Here is a 19,281-nt window from a genome sequence, read left to right on the forward strand (position 1 = left end):
TCCCCTAGCCTATATCTTCCTCGCCCCCCCCCCTAAAAACTTCCCTACTCCATTCACCTCATCCTGCCTGTCATGCATGCATTAACAGGAACAACGACTCATGACACGATCCACCACTACCAGCACCATTGTATCATCTCACATACTTTGCGTGCGTAAAAGGATGATGGAATAGGTCATGCTGCGGGCACGGGTGGGCGGGGGTTGCATTGCATAGGACAAGGAACCGTTCCTGGCTCCATTGGACCGAGAGTGCTGCTGCTGTCTGGAGAAGACAAGGAAAGAAAGTTTGGTTTTGGTTCCTGGAAAGAAGGGGTCCGTCAGGTGCTGGTGGAGGGGTTTTGCGGCGGGTGGGTTGGTGGAAGGGATGTATAAGATGGTACCGGTGGGGGGAAGAACGGCCTGCGAACGGGGTAAAAGACGAAACGAGCATGTGAAGAAGACCCTGTGAACACTGGACCCCTAATGCTCGCCCGGGGGAGAAAGGGAGGGGGGGTTGTCTTCCAAGGTTCTTGCACTTATTCAAGAATAGAGGGAGAAGGCTCCAGTGCAGGCACTGATGCCAACTAGAAACTCGAAAAATCCTGATATTCATATTCATCTCTCGTAAGACTTGTTTATGTGTGTCTATGTGTGCCTGTTACTTTTTTTTCTTTTCTTTTCTTTTCTTCTTTTTTTTTTTTTTTTTTTCTTTTTTGGCCCACTCGCCGCCCCATCAAGGCCAGCCCACACAGACTGGCATGACCTCTAAAAAAAAAAAAAAAAAAGTAATGCAATCTGGTATCTCCTCCGCAAATACAGACCTCTAACTGAAAGGAGCCAAGAACCATCCATCGTGCGTGAGAGAACAACACACAACATCCAGCTGAGCCCTAAGTAGGGGAAATGCTGAAGCTCATTCCCAAATCATCTCCTCATCATCCGAGCACCATCCAGTGGTCCTCGAAGCAGGCCTGTAGAGGAGAGCAACACATTGAAGCAGCATCCAGCAGACAATAATAATAAAAAATCAGTATACGCTGCCCTTAATACTCCGATCCTCCTTCTCCGCCTTGTCGATATCAGAGAGATCGTCCGCATCGTCCTGCGCGCCGCATCTCTCCCGCTCGTCATCGGCGTGTTCATGCTCGTCGTTGCTGCTCGTAGGCGAGTCTCCTAGCCTGTTAGCCATCGTGTTCCGGCCCATGCCGCTCTGGTCACGCTTGGAAACGCCGCTGGTCGGCTCATCCCCACCGAGGTTTAGGTGAAGATTTTGGACCTCGCCCGTGACGATCCTGAGACCTGCCACTGCTACCGCTGCCGCCATTGTCTCCGTTTTTCCAGACGACGACAGCTGACGCCGCCGGGCGAGCCGCGCGCGCTCGTCCTCCGAGGAATCCACATCGCTATTGGCACGCGAGTTCTGCCCAGAGTATGACCCGCCGAAATCACGACCACGTGCGTGAAGCCGGTGCACGGGCAGGCATTTGATGTCCATCCCCCGCAGGCGGTCATCCACACTAATAAAGCTAGGCGTGCCGTCAGGGCTAGAGACGAGTTCCTCACGGGCCTTGGCTACGTCGATATGCGGGGTACGCGCCTTGCTCGCCTCCTCCTCGGCGTCAGAGCAGCACAGGTCGTCATCCTCGTCCTCGGACTGGAACCGCCGTGCTTGGTGCCGGCGCATGCCGAGGTTGGAGGAAGGCGTTGACGTCCCATTTGTAGTGGGCGGTGTGGCGATGCCGTGGGTAGTGAGCGAGGACGAGATGCTGATGGCGCTGAGAGGTTTCGCCGACACGGGGGACGAGGACGCAGCAGGCAGGTTCGGGTGGGCCGAGGTGGCGTCACGCTTGACGAGGTCAGCAAGAGCAGAGCGGATCCGGAAGGACTTGTCGTGATTGCAGCCGTTTGGGCAGCCTCCCCAGCGACGTGGTGCGGCCACGGGGGATTGCGTCGCGGCGAGAGCCTTGTCGAGCTTGGCAGTGTCCTTGCCCGTGGGCGTGCCGTTCTTCTCCTTCTCCTTCTCCTTCTTGAGAGCCCGTTCCCGTCGCAATTCTGACCATGTCCGTAGCTTGGTCTCCAGCATGTACTTGCCGCTCTCTTGCTTGTTCATGATGAGGAATTCACAGTGGTTGATGTTTCGGAGGTCCTCGAAGTACTCGACGCTGAAGTGGTACCACTTCATAAGGAAGACACGAGACATAAGGCCGTGAGTGACTGCAGAGGAAGAGCAAACGTGGTAAGCATTCTCTGTTGTCACATGCATATGTGAGACGGTACTTGGGACAACATACCCAGGACACAGACGCTGGCAAAGTCATCCTCCCCAAACTGCCTCCACAGGCTCTCGTTGAAGCCACTGATGCGGTCATAGGCATCCGCTGCGCTCTCGCCGTTTGGGATCCTGTAGAAGAAATGTCCATAGTCCGCGCGCTCCTGCCACATGCGCTCCATCTCGGCAGAGCAGGGCTGGAAGTTTCCAAAATCCTGCTCGCGCAGCCTAGGCTCTTCGTACACCTTGATATTGTTCCGCTTGAATGGTGAGGGCTCGTCCTCGTCCGAGGTCAGGGTGGCGAGTATGCCCTCGGTGGTCTCGCGGGTCCGACGATAGGGAGAGGTGAAGAAGTGCAGGGTGTCGTCGGCCCGGAGCATGTTGCGCAGCCGCCGGCCGGCATCGTAGGCTTGGTCCCAACCATCTTTGGTGAGTTTTACGCGATGGTCGGGAATGGTTTGGTGTATATCACGGTTTTCTGTCGAGGAGGAAGGTAGTTCACCGTTAGCAACATTGTTCTCTGCTCAATGGTGTGGCATTTAGAGGGGGAAAACTTACTGTTGCCCTCAGACTGGCCATGTCTGATGAGGATGATGAGGCGGGGCTTTGCCATGTCTGGTCAGCTTAGACGTTGGAACCAGGGGAGGAGGTCTTATATAGTGAGGGAGGCAGGCTGGAGGGGGAAGGACAGCAACAACGATTATGTTGCTGTATTTATAGGCAGCCAAGTCAAGGCACACGACTCAAGAAGAGGCGCCTGCAACCACTGGCAAAGAGCCCAACAGAATGATGGGGAAAGGGTGGGTGTGTGAGTCAGTCTTGGGGTAGTAGACAGAGACAACACACACAGGCTATTGCAGAACAAGAGACCATGTGAAGTAAGGTGGTGTGCAGGATGTATAGGGTACAGTGCAGAGGTAGAGAAGGAGGTCGAGGAGGGTGTGTTTGAAGGTTAGACAGGAGGTAGTGGGGTTGAAGTAAGTACCCCTTTGCGCCTATGCTGTGGGACGGGAGCCATGTGGTTCAAGACACCTCAAGGGGTTCTGTAATAGTTGTCCCAACAGCTTAAAATCCTGGGTAAGGGTTGGAAAGAGGAGTCGACAGTAGACAGCAGACAAGAAGCCGTATTGGTAAGGGTGTTGTCGGGATTGGGGAGAGGGGAGACAAGGTGGTGTCGTCTGTTTCCGGAGAGAAGTTCAGCCCAGCCCAGTACAGTATAGTTTGAGGCTAGACCAGATGTTGTTGCTGTACGCGGTACACCTGCATAAAACTTTGGAGGTACCTTGTGCAAGAGGTGTGTGTGTTGTCGACACAGATTGTTGGGGCATCAAAGTACATGTGCTGGCAGAGGAGTAGTAGGTGTCTGGACGAGGTGAGGTTGTTGCAACCACAATCTTGTACAAGTACTCTAAGAGTGGTGCGACTTTACGGGCTCTAAAGGAAAAGTTGGGTGGGGATTGTCACCAAATTTACGCTGGAGAGGGGCACAGGGGGTGTTGCCTGGGGGAGCGGGCCCTGGGTAAGCCCTATCTATGTAGCCGCCAACACCTATAACTTGGCCTAGTATGTCGGTAGTACGTATTATCACTTACCCTCGGTAGTGTGCCAACAACCCCCCCTGGTTTAGTTTCAAGACGGCAAAACCAAACCTTATTAGCACGAAAGTCGCCTTCGGGGGGCTCTGGCTTTTTCCAAACCATTGGGTCGGATTGGTAATTGACGTCCGCCCAACAGTCAACCTGTCTGCAAGGACACACACACACACAGCCCATCAGCTGATCCAGCCAGTCCCATCGACCGACACAGGGTCGAGTGTCAACCGATTTCCAACCTAGATCTGATCAGTACTGACCAAGGCGGCAATCGCGGTGGTCCGATTTGCGGCAGTAAGGAGAAAAAGATCGTCACCAAGTGTTGCATTGTACATCCCGAGAAATTCCACTTCTCTCTGTATTCTGTTTAGTGTTTTGTTTCGGGGTTGCCCGTTTCGACTTATCTACCATACATATACATCAGCTAAAAATAAGAAAAATAGAATAAAAAACAAACCTCATACAATACAAGGCTGGCTGGGTCGCAACCCCATTGGTCTGGTCTGGTCTGGTCTGGTCTCTCCTCTCTCACTGGCGCGGGTTTTACGCGCGGCTATTTTTGTGGCGCTTAGACCACCCTCTCTTTCCGCGCCTAATCATTTCATTCGAGACATCCTTCCTTCATTCGCAACAGAACGAGACGGGGGCAAACAATACCACCCACACCCGGTACAATTCCACTCGACCCGGTCAAAGAGCAGTAGGACAGATATTCTGAATACTCTAGCAGAGAAACACATCCTCCGCCCGCCATGTCTGCCCCGGGCCCCGAGTCGATCCCCGTCTCCGCCGACCCGCGCTCCAAGCGGCCCGTCAAGAAGCGCGCCCTCACCCCCGTCTCCCAGCAGGCCTCCCAGCTCGACAGCCTCTTTGCCCGACCCGACCAGGACATCCGCATCCCTACGGGCCCCCCCGATCCAAAACGAAAGCTTCCCCTCCCGCCCGAGATCGTGACCAACGTCCAGGGTTCGTCAGCCGGTGCCGGGTCGGGCGAGTTCCACGTCTACAAGGCGGCCAGGCGGCGCGAGTATGAGCGGCTCAGGATTATGGACGAGGAGGTGAGGCGGGACGAGGCGCAGCGGGACTTTGAGGAGAAGAAGAAGGAGCTGGAGGAGGAGGACCGCAAGAAGACGGAGAGGAACCGCGCCAAGAGGGAGAAGATGAAGGCGAGGAAGGACAAGGCCAAGGCGGGCAGGAAGGATGGGCCCAAGCAGCACCAGCAGCCAGACGGCGGCACAGCTGCCAATGGTGGCCGTGGTGTCAAGGCACGCGTGGTGCAAGCTAGGAACAGGGATGGGGACGGCGAGGCTGGCGATGGCAAGATGGATGTCGACACTGAGGACGCCAAGACTCGTCAGGTAGCTACACCTGAAGGAAGCACACCAGGATTACTCATTCATGATGATGATTGAGCAGAAATTGGGAAACAGGAGACGCAGATACCAGGTTAAAAGACGGGAAGGCGCGCGGGCAGCACACACATCTGCTGCGAAGTGTCATTTTGTGTTTTTTTCTTCTCTACCTGGACCGGTATCTATGGGTAGGTAATACAGGGTATGATCAAGCCAACACATCTTTTTATTTGCAGGGCATCAAGTCTAATCTCGCAGCTTCTCTCTTCAGTCATCACCCCCACCCGTACCGACACCAGCTGGTGCTTTCTTCGCGCTGCAGATGTCATCGACACGCAGCAGCAGGCAGGCAGCCTATTTGAGGATCAAGTTAGCAAGGCAGGGTCACATAGAAAGAAAGAAAGAAAGAAAATGGCACAAATAAACGCAACAAGGTCACACAAAGATGGAGGGGAAAAGACACAAACATACCTCGATAGCCGTCTTGATACTCTGCAGCTTGATCGCCTGCGGCTCCCACACGCCATACTCCTTCATGTCGGCCAGCGCGCCCGTGTCCCCGTTGATGCCCCACGAGGTCAGACCCTCGGCGTGCTTGGCGCGCAGATCCGTGAGGACACGCACAGGGCTTGCGCCTGCGTTCTGGATCAGAGTCCGGGGGATGACCTCCATCGCCTCGGCCACAGCCTTGTAAGGCCACTGCTGCACACCCTCGACACCCTTGGCCATCTCGTTCAGCTTCACAGACACAGCCATCTCTGTCGCGCCACCGCCGGGAGAGAGGCGCGGGTGGAACATGACATTGCGTGCCACGCCCATGGCGTCCTGCAGGTTTCGCTCGACCTCGTTGAGGATGTCCTTGGAAGGACCGCGGAGCAGCACCGTGCAGGCCTTGGGCTCCGAGCACTGCGTCAGGAAGGTGAAGTATTCATCGCCGATCTTCTCAATCTCGAACAGGCCGCACTTGGTGCCGACGTCCGACTCCTGGAGGTCCTCCACCCGGTTGACAATGGTGGCGCCCGTGGCCCGCGCGATTCTGTTGTTGTCCGTCTTCCTCACACGGCGCAGTGCTGTGACGTTGGCCTTCATCAGGTAGTGCTGGGCGAGGTCTGTAGCATATCTGTCAGTCAGTGTTCTTGCGGTACCAGGGCATAATATAAAATCTTGAGGGTGTATACGGACCTGACACTCCCTTCTCGGTGATGACAAGATCCGGCTTGACGGCCAGAATCGCGTCAGCCATGATCTTGACCTGCTCTTCCTCGATCTGCAATATCCGCTGCCAGTCCTCCTCCTGGGAGATCTCGATATTCGTCTGCGACTCTCCCTTCTTGTACTCGAGCGGGCAGTCGAGCAGCACGATCCTGGGGTTCTCAATCTTCCTCCTCATCTTAGGGTGTGTGATGTCCTTGTTGAGCATGACACCGTCCAAAACCCTGCTGTCCTCAATCTCACCACCAGGAACCTTCTCGACACGGGCGTACCGCTTGATGTCTACCTCAGTCTTGCCGTTGCCAACCTCCCACGACACGGTCCGCACGGCCTTGAGGGCGAGGCTGCACATGAGCTCCGACCACCGCGAGACAAACTTGGTGCCGATCGACGATGATATCAGTCCGTACATGGCCTTGTCGTCGTTGATGTCGATGGGAAGAGAGATGTCTTCGATGATCTGTAGGGCATCGGCAAGGGCACGCTTGAAGGCGGAAATGATGACCACGGGATGGATGTTTCGCTCAAGCTGGGGCAATGCCTGTGCCAGTATTTCACCGGCTTCACTCGTAAGTCAGTATGCTAAGAAAAGAGAAAAACTTATGCTGTCAGAAGGGAAAGAAGCCTTTGACACGTACCCAAGATGATGACCGTTGTGGTACCGTCGCCGACCTCCTCGTCCTGGGTCCGGCTGAGCTCGATCATGCTCTTCGCAGCAGGGTGCGAGACCTCGATTTCTCGCAGAATCGCGTGTCCGTCATTGGTGAGCACGATGCCTCCCATGGGATCCAGAAGCATCTTCAACATAGCCTTGGGGCCGAGACATGATCGGATGATGTCGGCAACGCTGGTGGTGGTGGTGGTGCACACGGTTGGTCAGTATTCTCTTGTTTTATCGTCCTGAGCCGGTGGACAGTGCGGTTGGAGTAGAAGGGGAGCTTACATCTTCGCAGCAGCGATGTTGGACAACTGCGCCTTCCTGCCAGTCTGCCTCTCACCGCTGGCGGTGTCTGTAGATAGCTGCATTTTAGCATGGTAACCTCTCGGGTGGCCGCCTAGGCAAGCTCTGCGAGAGCTCCACCACGGCCATCTCATGGCGGGGGCATAAACGTACTCATAACCAGGACTGGGGCCTGCATCTTGACTGGTCTGCTCTCAAAAGCTGAAGAGGATAGTGTCAGGGAACCAGTGATGAGCTGTGGTGGAAAGGGGTGGCACAACAAGAAAAGGTGTTGGCCGGACTGGACGACGGATACTAGCGAGGCTGTTGACAGCAGGTGAGCCCCTCGTCGCGGTTGAAGAAAATGCTGGTGCCGCGACGGCGAGCTGATGGGAAAAGTGGGTTGTGCAGATGCCTGCCGCTCGAGCTGCCCCAGCGGGACTCGCTGCTGCTCACAGCCCCCTGGCCATCCGAGCACCCCTACTACTGTACCCACTACCTACTGTACAGCACTGACGCACTATGCGCCAATGGGATACAGAATGCAGAAGCTTTTCTTCACAGCTTGATCTCATGTGTCGTCGCCTTGTCTTCCATCAACGTACGTCCAATGCAAGCGAAGCATACCATTGCAGATATTGCAGTCTTCACGATCCCCAGAAATCATTTGAGAAAAAACTGCCCGCTTCGTCAACATTCGGCTCTGGCTCGAGTCAAGTCTCTAGAAACTTTCAGGCACATGAGCATCTTTTGTCGCTAGTATACCAGACAGCATCGTCTGAGGCAATCAAGCATCACCGAGACATGTTCACTCGTAGACCGAAGAGGACCAAAAACTGATTTTGGTTTGAATCCTAGCTCAGTCCAGTTCTGTGCCTGTCTTATTTTACTTCTTTCCAAGGAGCTTCGAGCGTCTACTCGTGTCCACGAGAATTATCTACACCCGCTGACATCGTGAGCAGTCTGATCTCCTTGAAGCTCAGAGGTCGTGATTCCAGTGAATCGCGCGACTGGTTAGCGAGAAACTGAGCTGCAAGCTTGTGTGGCCATTCTTGGGCCGCTACCTCGTGCTATGGGACGGAAATCGCTCGCCCACAGTGGGTTGACTTGATTTGTCTTCCCTCTACAGTACGCAGCTTGGCTCCAACCGCTACCAGAAGCATAGCGGTCGCAACATAGTTCGCTATGCTACAGGTTCTCCCTCTAGGGCATCTTTAGAATCGGAGTCGACGGCTACGTTGTTGAAGAGGACTGAGAAATATACTATCGACATTGGGAGGACGGGGGCGGGAACGACGCATGAGAAGGCTGGTGTTCAAGCGGGGTGCTATGCTAGGTAACAAAGCGCCATCGACATTCGATGGATATTGCTTCCAGGGCCTCTGGCCCTGTTCTACGTGTAGATCGCCAGTGGAGTAACATTCTTCCTTGTCGTTCTCGGAAATCTCGATATAGGTACCGAATTATGCCGCCAAGTCAAGGCTCGCCACCACTCCCGGATGCCTCGTACGGTTAATGTACCGTTCCAACCACTCATACATATCCAAGCTATCAACATCGCCTACTGAGAATGGCTCGAGAGGGCAAAATTAAATTGATCGCATCATACAACAAACAGGCTAGAGACACTACTTATGCGGCTCGAGACCTGCTGTACAGCGCATACTCGAGCCGGCCCGGTCTTCCACTGCCGGACCGGCATGAAACGCCAGGCTCGGGCGGCAATGCGTATCAGCAACAAGCGAATCGTCTTTCACTTTTCGCGTTTTATATGCAACATCACCCCAAACGACCACAAAAAGGGCAGGGGAGAAGACTAGGAGTAAAAAAATAAAATAAAAAAAGGGATAGGAGAGAGAAGGACGAAAACAGAAAGTCAAAATTCACTTTCCGGACTCGAAACATTTTACTCTTGATCCTCGCCTGCGAAATTACAAGAAACGTCCAGCGCAGCGTGTGTCTCGTATCAGTCAGTATTGGCCTTGGAAACTTATCATTGCTATTATAGCAAAGCACCTTGAGCCCCTGGTCTTGTTATTTGAGATGGCACCCGCGGCGACATCAGAGATACCTCCCATCACCGCTGTTGCGGTCACTAAGGCGCAGCCGGTTCAAGAGGCCGACAAGGAGGTCACACCGCTCGAAGCTATCTCACATGGCGATGTCCTACCTGGTGAGTTCAAGCCTGCCACCTTGGGCGGTCACTGCTGAGGATAAGGCAGCTCAGACAGAGGATGTGCATGGTCAAGAGGAGGCCATCTCTTCTATGGTCTGAATATGTCACGTCCCAGAACCAAGCACTGACATGATACTCAACACCAGACATACCGAGTTTTCCCAGCTACACTGCGGAGCGGCGGCACATCCTCGTCCACATGGCTGCCGTCTTCCGGAATTGGTCACGCATGGGCTACGCAGAGGGCCAGTCGGGACACATCTCGATTCGGGACCCGGAGTTTCCTCAGATCATGTGGATGAATCCACTCTCACGGCACTACGGCACGCTGACGGCGGGCGACTTCATCCCCATGGAGATCGCGACGGGCCGCATCGTGGGCGGCCGCCCCAACCCGGCGACGGGGCGGGTGACGGGCAACAAGGCGGGCTACTACATCCACAGCGCGATCCACAAGCGGCGGAATGACATCCACGCCGTCTGCCACGCGCACACCATGGCGGGCCGCGCGTGGAGCGTCTTCGCCCGCCCGCTCGAGATGATCACGCAGGATGTGTGCTCCCTCTTCAACTGCCACGCCGTGTATGCCGACTACGGCGGCATCGTGTTCGCCAGCGACGAGGGCGAGCGCATCGCCGACGCGCTGGGCCAGCACAACAAGGGCGCCATCCTCATGAACCACGGCCTGCTGAGCGTCGGCTACACCGTCGACGAGGCCGGCTTCATCTTCGGCCTCATGGAGCGGAGCTGTGCCATCCAGCTGCAGGTCGAGGCGGCCTGTGCCGGCGGCAGGCTCACCAAGAACATCATCAGCGACGAGGAGGCCGCCTACAACTGCAAGATGGCGAGCGAGAGCAATGCGATGTACAGGGAGATGCAGCCGGATGTCGAGCTGGAGATCGAGGAGGCTGGTGGGGAGGAGGTGCTCGCGAGGGGCTTCGAGCACCTCACTATCGCGCTGTGAGAGCCTGCGGGCGGCTCTGGAGTAGTGTTCTGTTCAGTCATCACCTCCCATCCTACCAGAGAAAGAGTTCTGCTGTTGGGTATGGTACACCTCGAGATTTTGCACACGTTGTGGGTCTCTCCCTCCCAATCTCAAAAGACCAGAGGTGTAGTTCTATCACCTGAAGTCCAAAGGTACCTCGTCGCCTTTTCCAGTGTTGCGTTGACCCCTACCCCCTTGCACCCCTTACCCCTCCCCCTTTCAAAAGGCCAACGGAAGCTTTCGAAGCTGCGAGCATGCTGTTGACCTTTTCATCCATGCGCGGGTTGCGCAGAAATTCAACGTCAGCCCGCTGCTCACGAATGAAATCCGTACATGTGGCACCACGGGGGCTAATCAAAGCTCCCAAGAAACAAGGGTGTTTTTTTTTTGTTTGTTTTTTTAATTCTTTTCCCCTGGGACACAGCGGGCTGCAGTGAGACAAAGTTGAGAGAGAAAAAGACAGGAGGGGACCCGGTTCCCATTGTCTCACCGGGGGGAGGGAGGGAATCAACAATTTCATATCGAGACATACATGCAGTAATGGAATGGCTTCCGGCCCCCCTCTCGTATGACTTGAGAAAACAGTGGCAACATTTGTGTGACAGAAATCCTTCCCCCCAACAAAACAAACGAATTTTTTGGGATACATCATTCTCCGCATCAGCTCAGCTGATCATCACTTGATTTCTCGGAAAGACAAGGCCGGCATGAATCAAGCCATCACATCACATATAGCTCACATATGGGAAGGGTTTTGTCTCGAAATTGACCACCCCCTCCCCCGATAGGCCCAGGCAAGGGCAAGAGATCGCCCTCTCAGCCAAGACTTGTCCAACGTTGTGTGCTATCGTGGAAGAAGTACATAGACCACGCTGTGAAACGAGTGGCCAAGTTCACTTGTAATAGCCTCGACAATTGTCATTCGGCCCGAGGTCCTCGCAACACACTTCTTCTCAGTCTTTTTCTTTCTTCTGTTTCTAGTGTTTCTCTGCATGAATAAATAAGTAAATAGATTCGAGAAAACAAAGTTTATATTGCGTTAATTATTGTACAGTCATACCTATCCCCATCCACCACTCGACAGTCATAGAACAATACATGTAGCTTCACGCTTGAGGAAATAATGTCTATCTATTACAGTTTCATAATTGTTAAACATCCAGGAAGTCACAGCTCTGTTACCAGAATATCTTATTCTTGGGCCGGAGCATGATGTTTGACTTTCACCGTCTTCCTTGTACAGAGATGATGATGCGTATCACCTCACCTTTTCATCTTTGATCGGTGGTCTCCCTGCATTTGATGTGTGTTAGGGGAGTCTCAACGTCAGCAGAAGTATGAATTGTCCAAAGTATCTCCAGGCGTTTGATAACATTGAAAGATACTGCCCGTAAGCAGCCTCGGGCGAGCTATAATTAATACAACCGCTTTCACATATAATTCAGAGACTTGGGATGTACATCCACCCCCCCCCCCTTTCCAGGTCCATCAGTGTCCTCATCATAAGATTAAGTATAAATAGCCATTTAAAGTTCAGTGACGAAAGCAAGTGAACACAGTGACAAGACTCCAAAAGCACAATAGAGTCCACAAAATTTGTCATGGTGAAAAAAATCAAATACAAGAAAAAAAGTTGCCTAGTAACTAAAACAAGATCGTCAAAGTCTAATACAAGCCGCGCCTAGAAAGCCAAAAAGTAACCGAGACCGCCAGCCAGTAGATCGTGAGACATGTCCGGTGAATAGGCGTTTTGGCGCAAAGAAAACCCTTACTCGAAGGCGTCAGGATCTCTCGGGGGGGGGGGGGTCCAAGACCGTGTGCATGAACCATGGGGGGATCGTACGTTGACACCTGCACCGATGGCAATAAGCCCCTCCTCCCACCTCCCTCAACGCCTCAGTAGTGGGGAGGCGAGCAGCGGAGGGACACCCCGAGACACTCGGCAACAACAAAAGTCCAGCCCATAGCTCCTTCATATAGGACGATACGATGAAATATCTAAAAAAGAACTTCCACTGGAACCTTCCTGAGCAAACCGCCACTCTAAGACTTGTGGCAATTGCCAAACGTAGGATAGTTGTAGGCGGTCAGCTGACGAGGTCCGGTACTTGCGGTCGATGCCAGACTCAATTGTAGTGGAGATCTGAAATTAATTCCATCATCATTTCATGAGTTTTGAGAGAGAGAGAGAGAGAGAGAGAGCGCGCGTAATTCGAGGTTTTAGATCCCTCACTTCGAGCAAAGGGACAAACCAGCCATCCTCCTCCCTTATGACTAGGATAGAGACGTTGCAAATATAACAATTTGTCATGATGGGGCGAGGAAGAAAGAAAAGGGGGAAAAAAAGCTCTCTTCCTTCTTTCCAATCAAGCAACTTCCCACCCCCCCCCCCCTTCATGAAATTTCTTGCTTCTTCTTCGTCGTTGTCGTCCTCCTCCACCACCACCACCTCCTCTCTCTTCTGAAAGTGGCCAAGGCCCAGAGACGAGTATAGATTCCTTACTAGATACTGTGACCATTTGAAGCCACAAAAAGAGATGGATCTGAGACAACGTAACACAGGGAGGAACTGCTCCTTCTTTCCATACACCCACCACCATCTTCTTTTGGCGGAAACAACTCTCGAGGGGTGTGTATCTACAAAAAGAATAAAGAACTAAAAAAATTTGTTCGTGGATGACTCGATATCAGCGATAAATAGAAAACAACCTCGGGACCAGGCGAAGGGACATTGCACATTCGTGCACACCACCCTTCACTCTTGTCCCATCCTAGTTCATGAATGCTTGAGTAAGAAGGAGGCGGAGTTGTGGGGTTGTAAGCAAGTCTCACAGCATTGTGGCTCGAAAAAAAAGTGTCCTCCCTTGGTTGAGATCGAGGGGGCGTCCACATTTGGCGATTCAGAATGGCCTTACATTGATCACCTGCTCGACCGTAATTATATGGAGCTGAAGAGCATGAAATTACTGCAGCAAGGCGGAATTGGCATGCATTGACAGATGAGTTCATGTGGTTGTGGTGGTCGATGTGTTTGGTCTTTGGGATTGCCTGGGTGGATTTTCTTTGGTGAGGCCTGGAAGCAAGATCTGTATTCATCATGTAAATACTTTTGGCTGGCACACTTATTACCATCCAGCTCTTAGTCTCATGACCATTGCAAGTTTGCAGGCTTCCACAAGTTCTCACCTTCTTTGTTGGCCTCTCGTATCCAGATGAGGTGAGATGCACAGACGCTTGCGCCCTTCCATCCACCCTACTCAAGCCCTATGGAGATGATATTGTGCCATGGCCAAGTCATACGAGAAAGATCTATCATGACTTGAGCAACACGAGTCGTTGCAATAATGCGTGTGTGCCACAGCTTTCTGAAGCAACTTCTTTGTCATGTCAGCCAACAGCCCATGCTCTAAGACCTCTGTTACATCATCGATGCATCCACAACCACACAATGCCCATCACCAAGCCTCATATACCACTTAATTACTTACTGTACTGGGCAAATGAATTTTTTCTTCTTCTTTTGTCGCACTGTGGCAAAGCCCCCCGTGCAAATACCCAAGCTCTGAAAGCCCCAATTCCTGTACCTTATACCTCAGCTGCCCAAGAATGTTCTTGGTCTCCTCTCCTCAGCGAACCAACCAGTCGTAGCCCTAGCCTTGGTCCCGTACCCCTAAGTAAGTGAAGGCCAAACAGAGACTGCCAGCACATCTAAGCATATGCAGCGCCCTCATGTCGTTCCTGCGATTGTGCCTGATACACCCTGCCCCACAAGGATGTGTTTCTTCCCACCCCTCCACCCCCCAAACAAGCCCTCTACTTCTTCTTCCTCTCCGCAGGGCAGGGCTGGGCTCGTCCAATCCCCTTGATTGAGTGAGGAGGATCGACGACATCCACGCGTGGGCTGGCCCAGCTAGGGTGGTATAGTTTTTGTCTGCCCTGACCCGCATCGCTCGTGCGCTCACGTTGTCTACGCTCCCAGCCTGACGATGGATACAGCACCAAAGGGAGGGGGGACGAGAGGGGATGAAGGTGGGCCAGGATTGATGATCGTCGGGAATTTTCTTCTTCTTTTGACCATGCCTTGTTTTGATTCACCTCTTTTCTTTCCCTTTCTACCCATGGCGCGTGTTCCAGTACAGCAGTACAAGTACGTAGTACAGGACTGTCTTTGCTAAACAACAAGCCGCACATATCGAGATAGGGGAAACACTCGACGACGCCAGAATCGGTAAGGCTCTCCTGGGCTTCTCCAGATCGCGTTGTACCCGCTCAGATAGCAAGCAGCCAGGGCAGGCCGACGCCCCCGTGTCTGAAGAGGGACCGTGGGCTTGACGAGAACCTCCACTGACTGGGTAGCTGGCTGCCTTCTTTGGTGGCTTACTTGCCTGCCTGCCTACCGGATGGGGCTTCTCGTCCACGGACCTTGCTGCGGCAAGGCGTGTCTCTATAACCCACTGGGGTAAAGAGCGGGGGCGTTCAGAGGAGTGGGGAGGAGGCGGCAGCAGGCGAAAGGCGCAGCAGTATATTTTTTTCAAGCCCAATGATGCACAAACAACACACAAGGCAAGTTAGCTGCAGGGCCGAAAGGGGGAAAAGAAGGAAACCAAAGAAATCTGCCTCTACCCCAGCCCAGCCCAGCCTGGTGGAGAGGGCAAGGCAGGGGATGCATCTACACTTGAGACATGCACACATGCCCAGGCACAACAACACAGCTTGGGCATGGGTGGTGCCAAACAACGGGACTACCGAGGATCCAGTGGACGCCACCCATCGGGCAGACCATCTCTCGCGGGACGGTGGTGTTGTTGGTGCCGCTGCCGCTGCTGCCACTGCTGCCATCGTGTTCGTGATTGTTGGGCATTTCTCCTCGGAAAGAGTGCACAGGCTGATACGTTTCTTGTGTCCGTGGCTGGGGATGGCGACAGCCAGCATGCCGCCATCTACCATGATCTTGTTGAACCCTCGTCTACCTTCGCCCACCCAAGCGCCCCCCAGTGTGCCTAGCCTCAGCCATTACCCCACGCCACCTCAAACCTCTCACAACAAGGCCCCTAAACCAGGCACCCGCCGGGGTCTGAGTTTTTTCTTCTTCTACTCTCTTTTGCCAGCATAAAGACATGGCTGGGCGCCTCGACCCCGGTCCATTGGTGAAAATTTGCCGAACCTGACAGGTGGTGGTTCCAGATTGGGGGCAAAGGGTTTCTCAGGTTGGAAGGGTGGTTCCACCAGACGTGTGTGATGTGGAGTGAGGACGACGAGGGCGAGAGAAGGGAGAGCGGATGCCAAAAGGGTTGTGGAACTTCCGGACAGCTCTTCCGCCGTGGATAGAGGCCCGCTTCTTCCTTTCTTCTGCCCACGCCCCCCCTCCCCCGTCTCAGCGCAGGGTCTTTCCTTCACCGGTTCATGTGGGTGCATGCATGCATTGCGTGTGAGCCTGGTCAGCGAAGGGAGTGGGAGGGTAAAAGACCCGCATATGGCCCCATTGTGCGTGGCAGAGAGAAAAACACAGGCATGCAGATGCAGGGCAGAAAGAAGGGATGGTGCAGAAAATAGAAAGAAAAAAAGACAAGACAAGACGTGCAGTGGATGATACCCGCCCGGTCAGGCCGGGACTCTGGAGCCGGTGTGTGTGTTTGCTCCCATGTGGCGCCCCCCCCCCCTCCCTTTCACCGGCCAAGGTCCCGATTGCACGTCGGCACGGGCGAGAAGGGAGTCCCCTCTTTACCTAACCCCCTAAAACTCTGCTCTCTCCACTGCTTGCATCAATCACGGGGAAAATAGACCTCCTCTCTTGGTGGGCCAGTGGATCTCCCTTCTACATTCTTCGAAGCGGGAACGGGAACGGGGGAAAATGGGGCCGTTGGGGGTGGGAATGGAGATGGATGGAGTTTTGACGCGGTGTATGAAACTTTTCCCATGGGTGATGCCATTTTTTCTGTTGAAACAAGCTGTCTGATTTGCTTCCCCCACCCTTCCCACTTGCATGTGGAGAAAAGAAAAGCTGAATGTGCGCTGTCAAAGAGAGGCTGGACTTTGGGCATGATTGCACCTCTCTCAGGCTCAGGCTCAAGCTCAGGCATGGCCGACAGGACTTCTCAACGTCCAGCCCACATTACCAGGGAAGGTCTGGTGAGTGGGTAGTGGGAGATCCTGGTTGTTAATTTCTGGCCTCCCATCAAGACAACAAGATGTCCAAGACAGAAATAAAGAGGTAGGAAGATTTCATTATGCACACACCCTCTGGTGGTCGAGAGAAACAAGCATATGGAATCAAGGCTCTGGGGTGTGCTGAGGTCTGGACCCCCAAAGGGCGAAATGAAATAAACTTTGAGAGGCTCTTTGCCGAGAGCGAAGGGAGCACACATTCGCCTGATGGTGCATGCTGATTCGTCCAAGCCCTGAAGCAGTTGATTGGCATGCTTGAGAAGAGAAAAAAACTTCTCTCATCCCAGCCTTGACGGGGGAATTTTTTTTCTTTGGTTGGCAAGCTTTGTCAGTTGTGCATGATGACGCCTCAAGCAGTTCGTGGCCCCCAGAGGAAAGAGCCACTCTGGGCACACACTGGTCCCACAAGCATCTAGACTTGGAGCCTTGTGGGGCGCATTGGAAAGTAGACAGTAACCTTGCTCTTTTATCTCCCTTACTTGGGCTATTACAGGAGAGACGTCGGCAACAGTCTGGATGTGACCAATGTTGTGCGCACTGTAGAGAGAGAGAGCATAGACATACAGTTTGTAACATGGCATCATTGACTGAGGACTTCGCTTATTGTACTATACTAGCAGTTCAGTGCAGATTCACTGCTTACGTAATATACACAGTTTTACGTGATGATGGAAGTACTTTGCGTGCTGGGGAAAGAGCCAGATGACATGCTGCGAAGGATTGAGAGATCGATCGCATCCGTCCCGACCTTTGGCTAGTTTCTGACCAGGGCCTGCCAACAACAAAGGAAACAAGGCCCCCGTCTCGTCTTCGTCCCGTGTCCTGAAACTAACATCTCTGGCTGTCGTTGCCCTACTAGGCGTGATAGCGCGGGACCTGCTTGCATTCGACGCCAGCAAAAAGGTCGCCTAGGGAGTCGATGCGGTAGTGCAGGGTGCGCCTTGTCTGTGGCATCTTCTTTGGCTCCGTTGCCGAGCTGCCCGGGCGAAAAACACAAGACAGACACATAACACACACAGGAATGCGAGATGGGATAGTCCCTGCCTTGTTTAGCCCTGCCGAACCGGGGTTGAGCTGGGGCTGTGTGAGCAGTGGGTGGTCTGGCTGTGAAACCACACGAGTCCGGTGAAAAGCTGAATGTTGCTCGCTTGCTCTGTTCTGGAACGAGAAAGAGAGAGCGAGGGTGGTGCCCCAAGGTAGGGATTTTCCCCGAGATCCAAGCTTCTTTGAGAGCAAACTGGCAAGCCCTTTCCTTCTCTCTCTCTCTCTCTCTCTCATCACCTCAGATGAAACAGGGCCGAGAAGGCACACAGGGCATGCCATACAGACACGCTCCTCCTTCTTTCCTTTTCCTTTTCTTCTTGCGTTGAGAAAGAGAGAGTAATTGTAATCCAAAGGAAAAAAAGAAACAGCAGGGCAACCAGCAAGAGGCAAGCCCATATCGGCCGTGGCACATATAGGCCAGGCCGATCTGCACGACGAACAGAGGATACTCCCGCACTGATCGACCAAACCAAAACCCTTACCTCCATGACCTAGACCGAGTCTATTTTGCTCGCTAAAAAAGGTAAGGGGACCCTAAACTCTATTGATTGTCCCGGACACGCCTGGCACGGAAGGGGAAAATAAAAGAGGGTAAGGAGAAAGTACCGCAGCCAAAGAAAGAGAAAGGTCTCATCCATTGACCTTTGTTTGAAGACCGCAATGTCGATCTCATAACCCCCCTCCACACGCGATGCACCCCTAAAAGATCGTGGCTTGTTATTAAGACTTTTAGCCTGTTGACCGGACGCCCTTTCTTTTCTTTTGAAAAGCCCTTGCTTGTCTCAGATTTTGCAATGGCGCAATCATCTCACCACCCTTGGTGGTACGGAACCGTTCAGGTGTAGCCAGTGAGGCTGGCCGCTGGTACGTAATGATCCTTCCAGATTTCGAGGGTCCCCTTTAGCTTGGCGGCCAGGGGGAGGAGAGAAAGAAGAACCAAACCTTGCCTGAGACGGCGTAGATTCCTGGAAGCTGATAGAATTTCCCATGTTTGTGGGCTGTGTGTATATGTGTTGCGTGCGGTTACATCACAGTCTGGTCGAGATCGAAGATCCCGAGAGCAGACGGCCCATCTGATCCTGTTCGGGACGGGTGAGCAGGCGGGCTGAACGTTGTAGTTGTTCCCCAGGCCCTGGTTCGTACATGCAGTGCTCTATGAGAATAATGCCTCACTGCCTGTCCCTGTAGTGACGCCCTTTGTCGTATGTTGTAAGATAGTCTTCCAGCACAGCACTACCTGGTAATAGGAGGTTGAACAACCATGCACAGTCTCTCGCGCCAGTGCGACAGATAGAGGAAAAGCTAACCCTCACCATCACAGCTCAGAGTAAATCTGGGGGGGGGGGGCGCCGAGAGTCCAAGCCCCCCTCCCTTCTCAACGTGCTCTATGCATTGGTCAGCTGTTCAACATCGCCTTACCGGTGAACGTGGGCCTAGCACGAGAACTTAAAACTCTCCAACATATGTTCTGCGTGTGCTAAGCACGTTGGCTCGAAGAGTTGCGCACTATTTTAAAGTATTAGTGTGAGGAACGGGCTGGAGTAGATCCCGTCTCAACGTCGCC

The 19,281-nt window shown here is 53.4% G+C and overlaps 3 protein-coding genes across 3 annotated transcripts; 1 reads left to right on the top strand and 2 right to left on the bottom strand.

Annotated features, from left to right (window-relative positions):
- Positions 1-1,009: 1,009 nt before the first annotated feature.
- M406DRAFT_329954 (phosphoglycerate mutase-like protein) lies at positions 1,010-2,864 on the bottom strand (the record flags this gene model as incomplete). The annotated part of the gene is made up of 3 exons (XM_040920469.1): positions 1,010-2,196; positions 2,274-2,729; positions 2,810-2,864. The coding sequence occupies 3 exons, from the start codon at positions 2,862-2,864 to the stop codon at positions 1,010-1,012; spliced, it is 1,698 nt and encodes a 565-aa protein (XP_040777075.1).
- Positions 2,865-4,492: 1,628 nt separating this feature from the next.
- M406DRAFT_346186 (uncharacterized protein) lies at positions 4,493-7,679 on the bottom strand. Its single transcript, XM_040922159.1, has 6 exons — positions 7,522-7,679; positions 7,351-7,417; positions 7,046-7,254; positions 6,378-6,968; positions 5,667-6,304; positions 4,493-5,549 (listed from the first exon to the last, which is right to left on the bottom strand). Exons 1-6 carry the CDS (start codon positions 7,544-7,546, stop codon positions 5,463-5,465), a joined length of 1,617 nt encoding a protein of 538 aa, XP_040777076.1. The 5' UTR covers positions 7,547-7,679; the 3' UTR covers positions 4,493-5,462.
- A 1,711-nt stretch (positions 7,680-9,390) lies between these two features.
- Positions 9,391-10,487, top strand: M406DRAFT_255546 (arad-like aldolase/epimerase; the record flags this gene model as incomplete). Its single annotated transcript, XM_040917041.1, has 2 exons — positions 9,391-9,520; positions 9,670-10,487. The coding sequence occupies 2 exons, from the start codon at positions 9,391-9,393 to the stop codon at positions 10,485-10,487; spliced, it is 948 nt and encodes a 315-aa protein (XP_040777077.1).
- Positions 10,488-19,281: the final 8,794 nt, after the last annotated feature.

Source organism: Cryphonectria parasitica (assembly GCF_011745365.1).
Source record: "Cryphonectria parasitica EP155 unplaced genomic scaffold M406scaffold_4, whole genome shotgun sequence".
In the NCBI taxonomy this organism is placed as follows: Eukaryota; Fungi; Ascomycota; class Sordariomycetes; order Diaporthales; family Cryphonectriaceae; genus Cryphonectria; species Cryphonectria parasitica.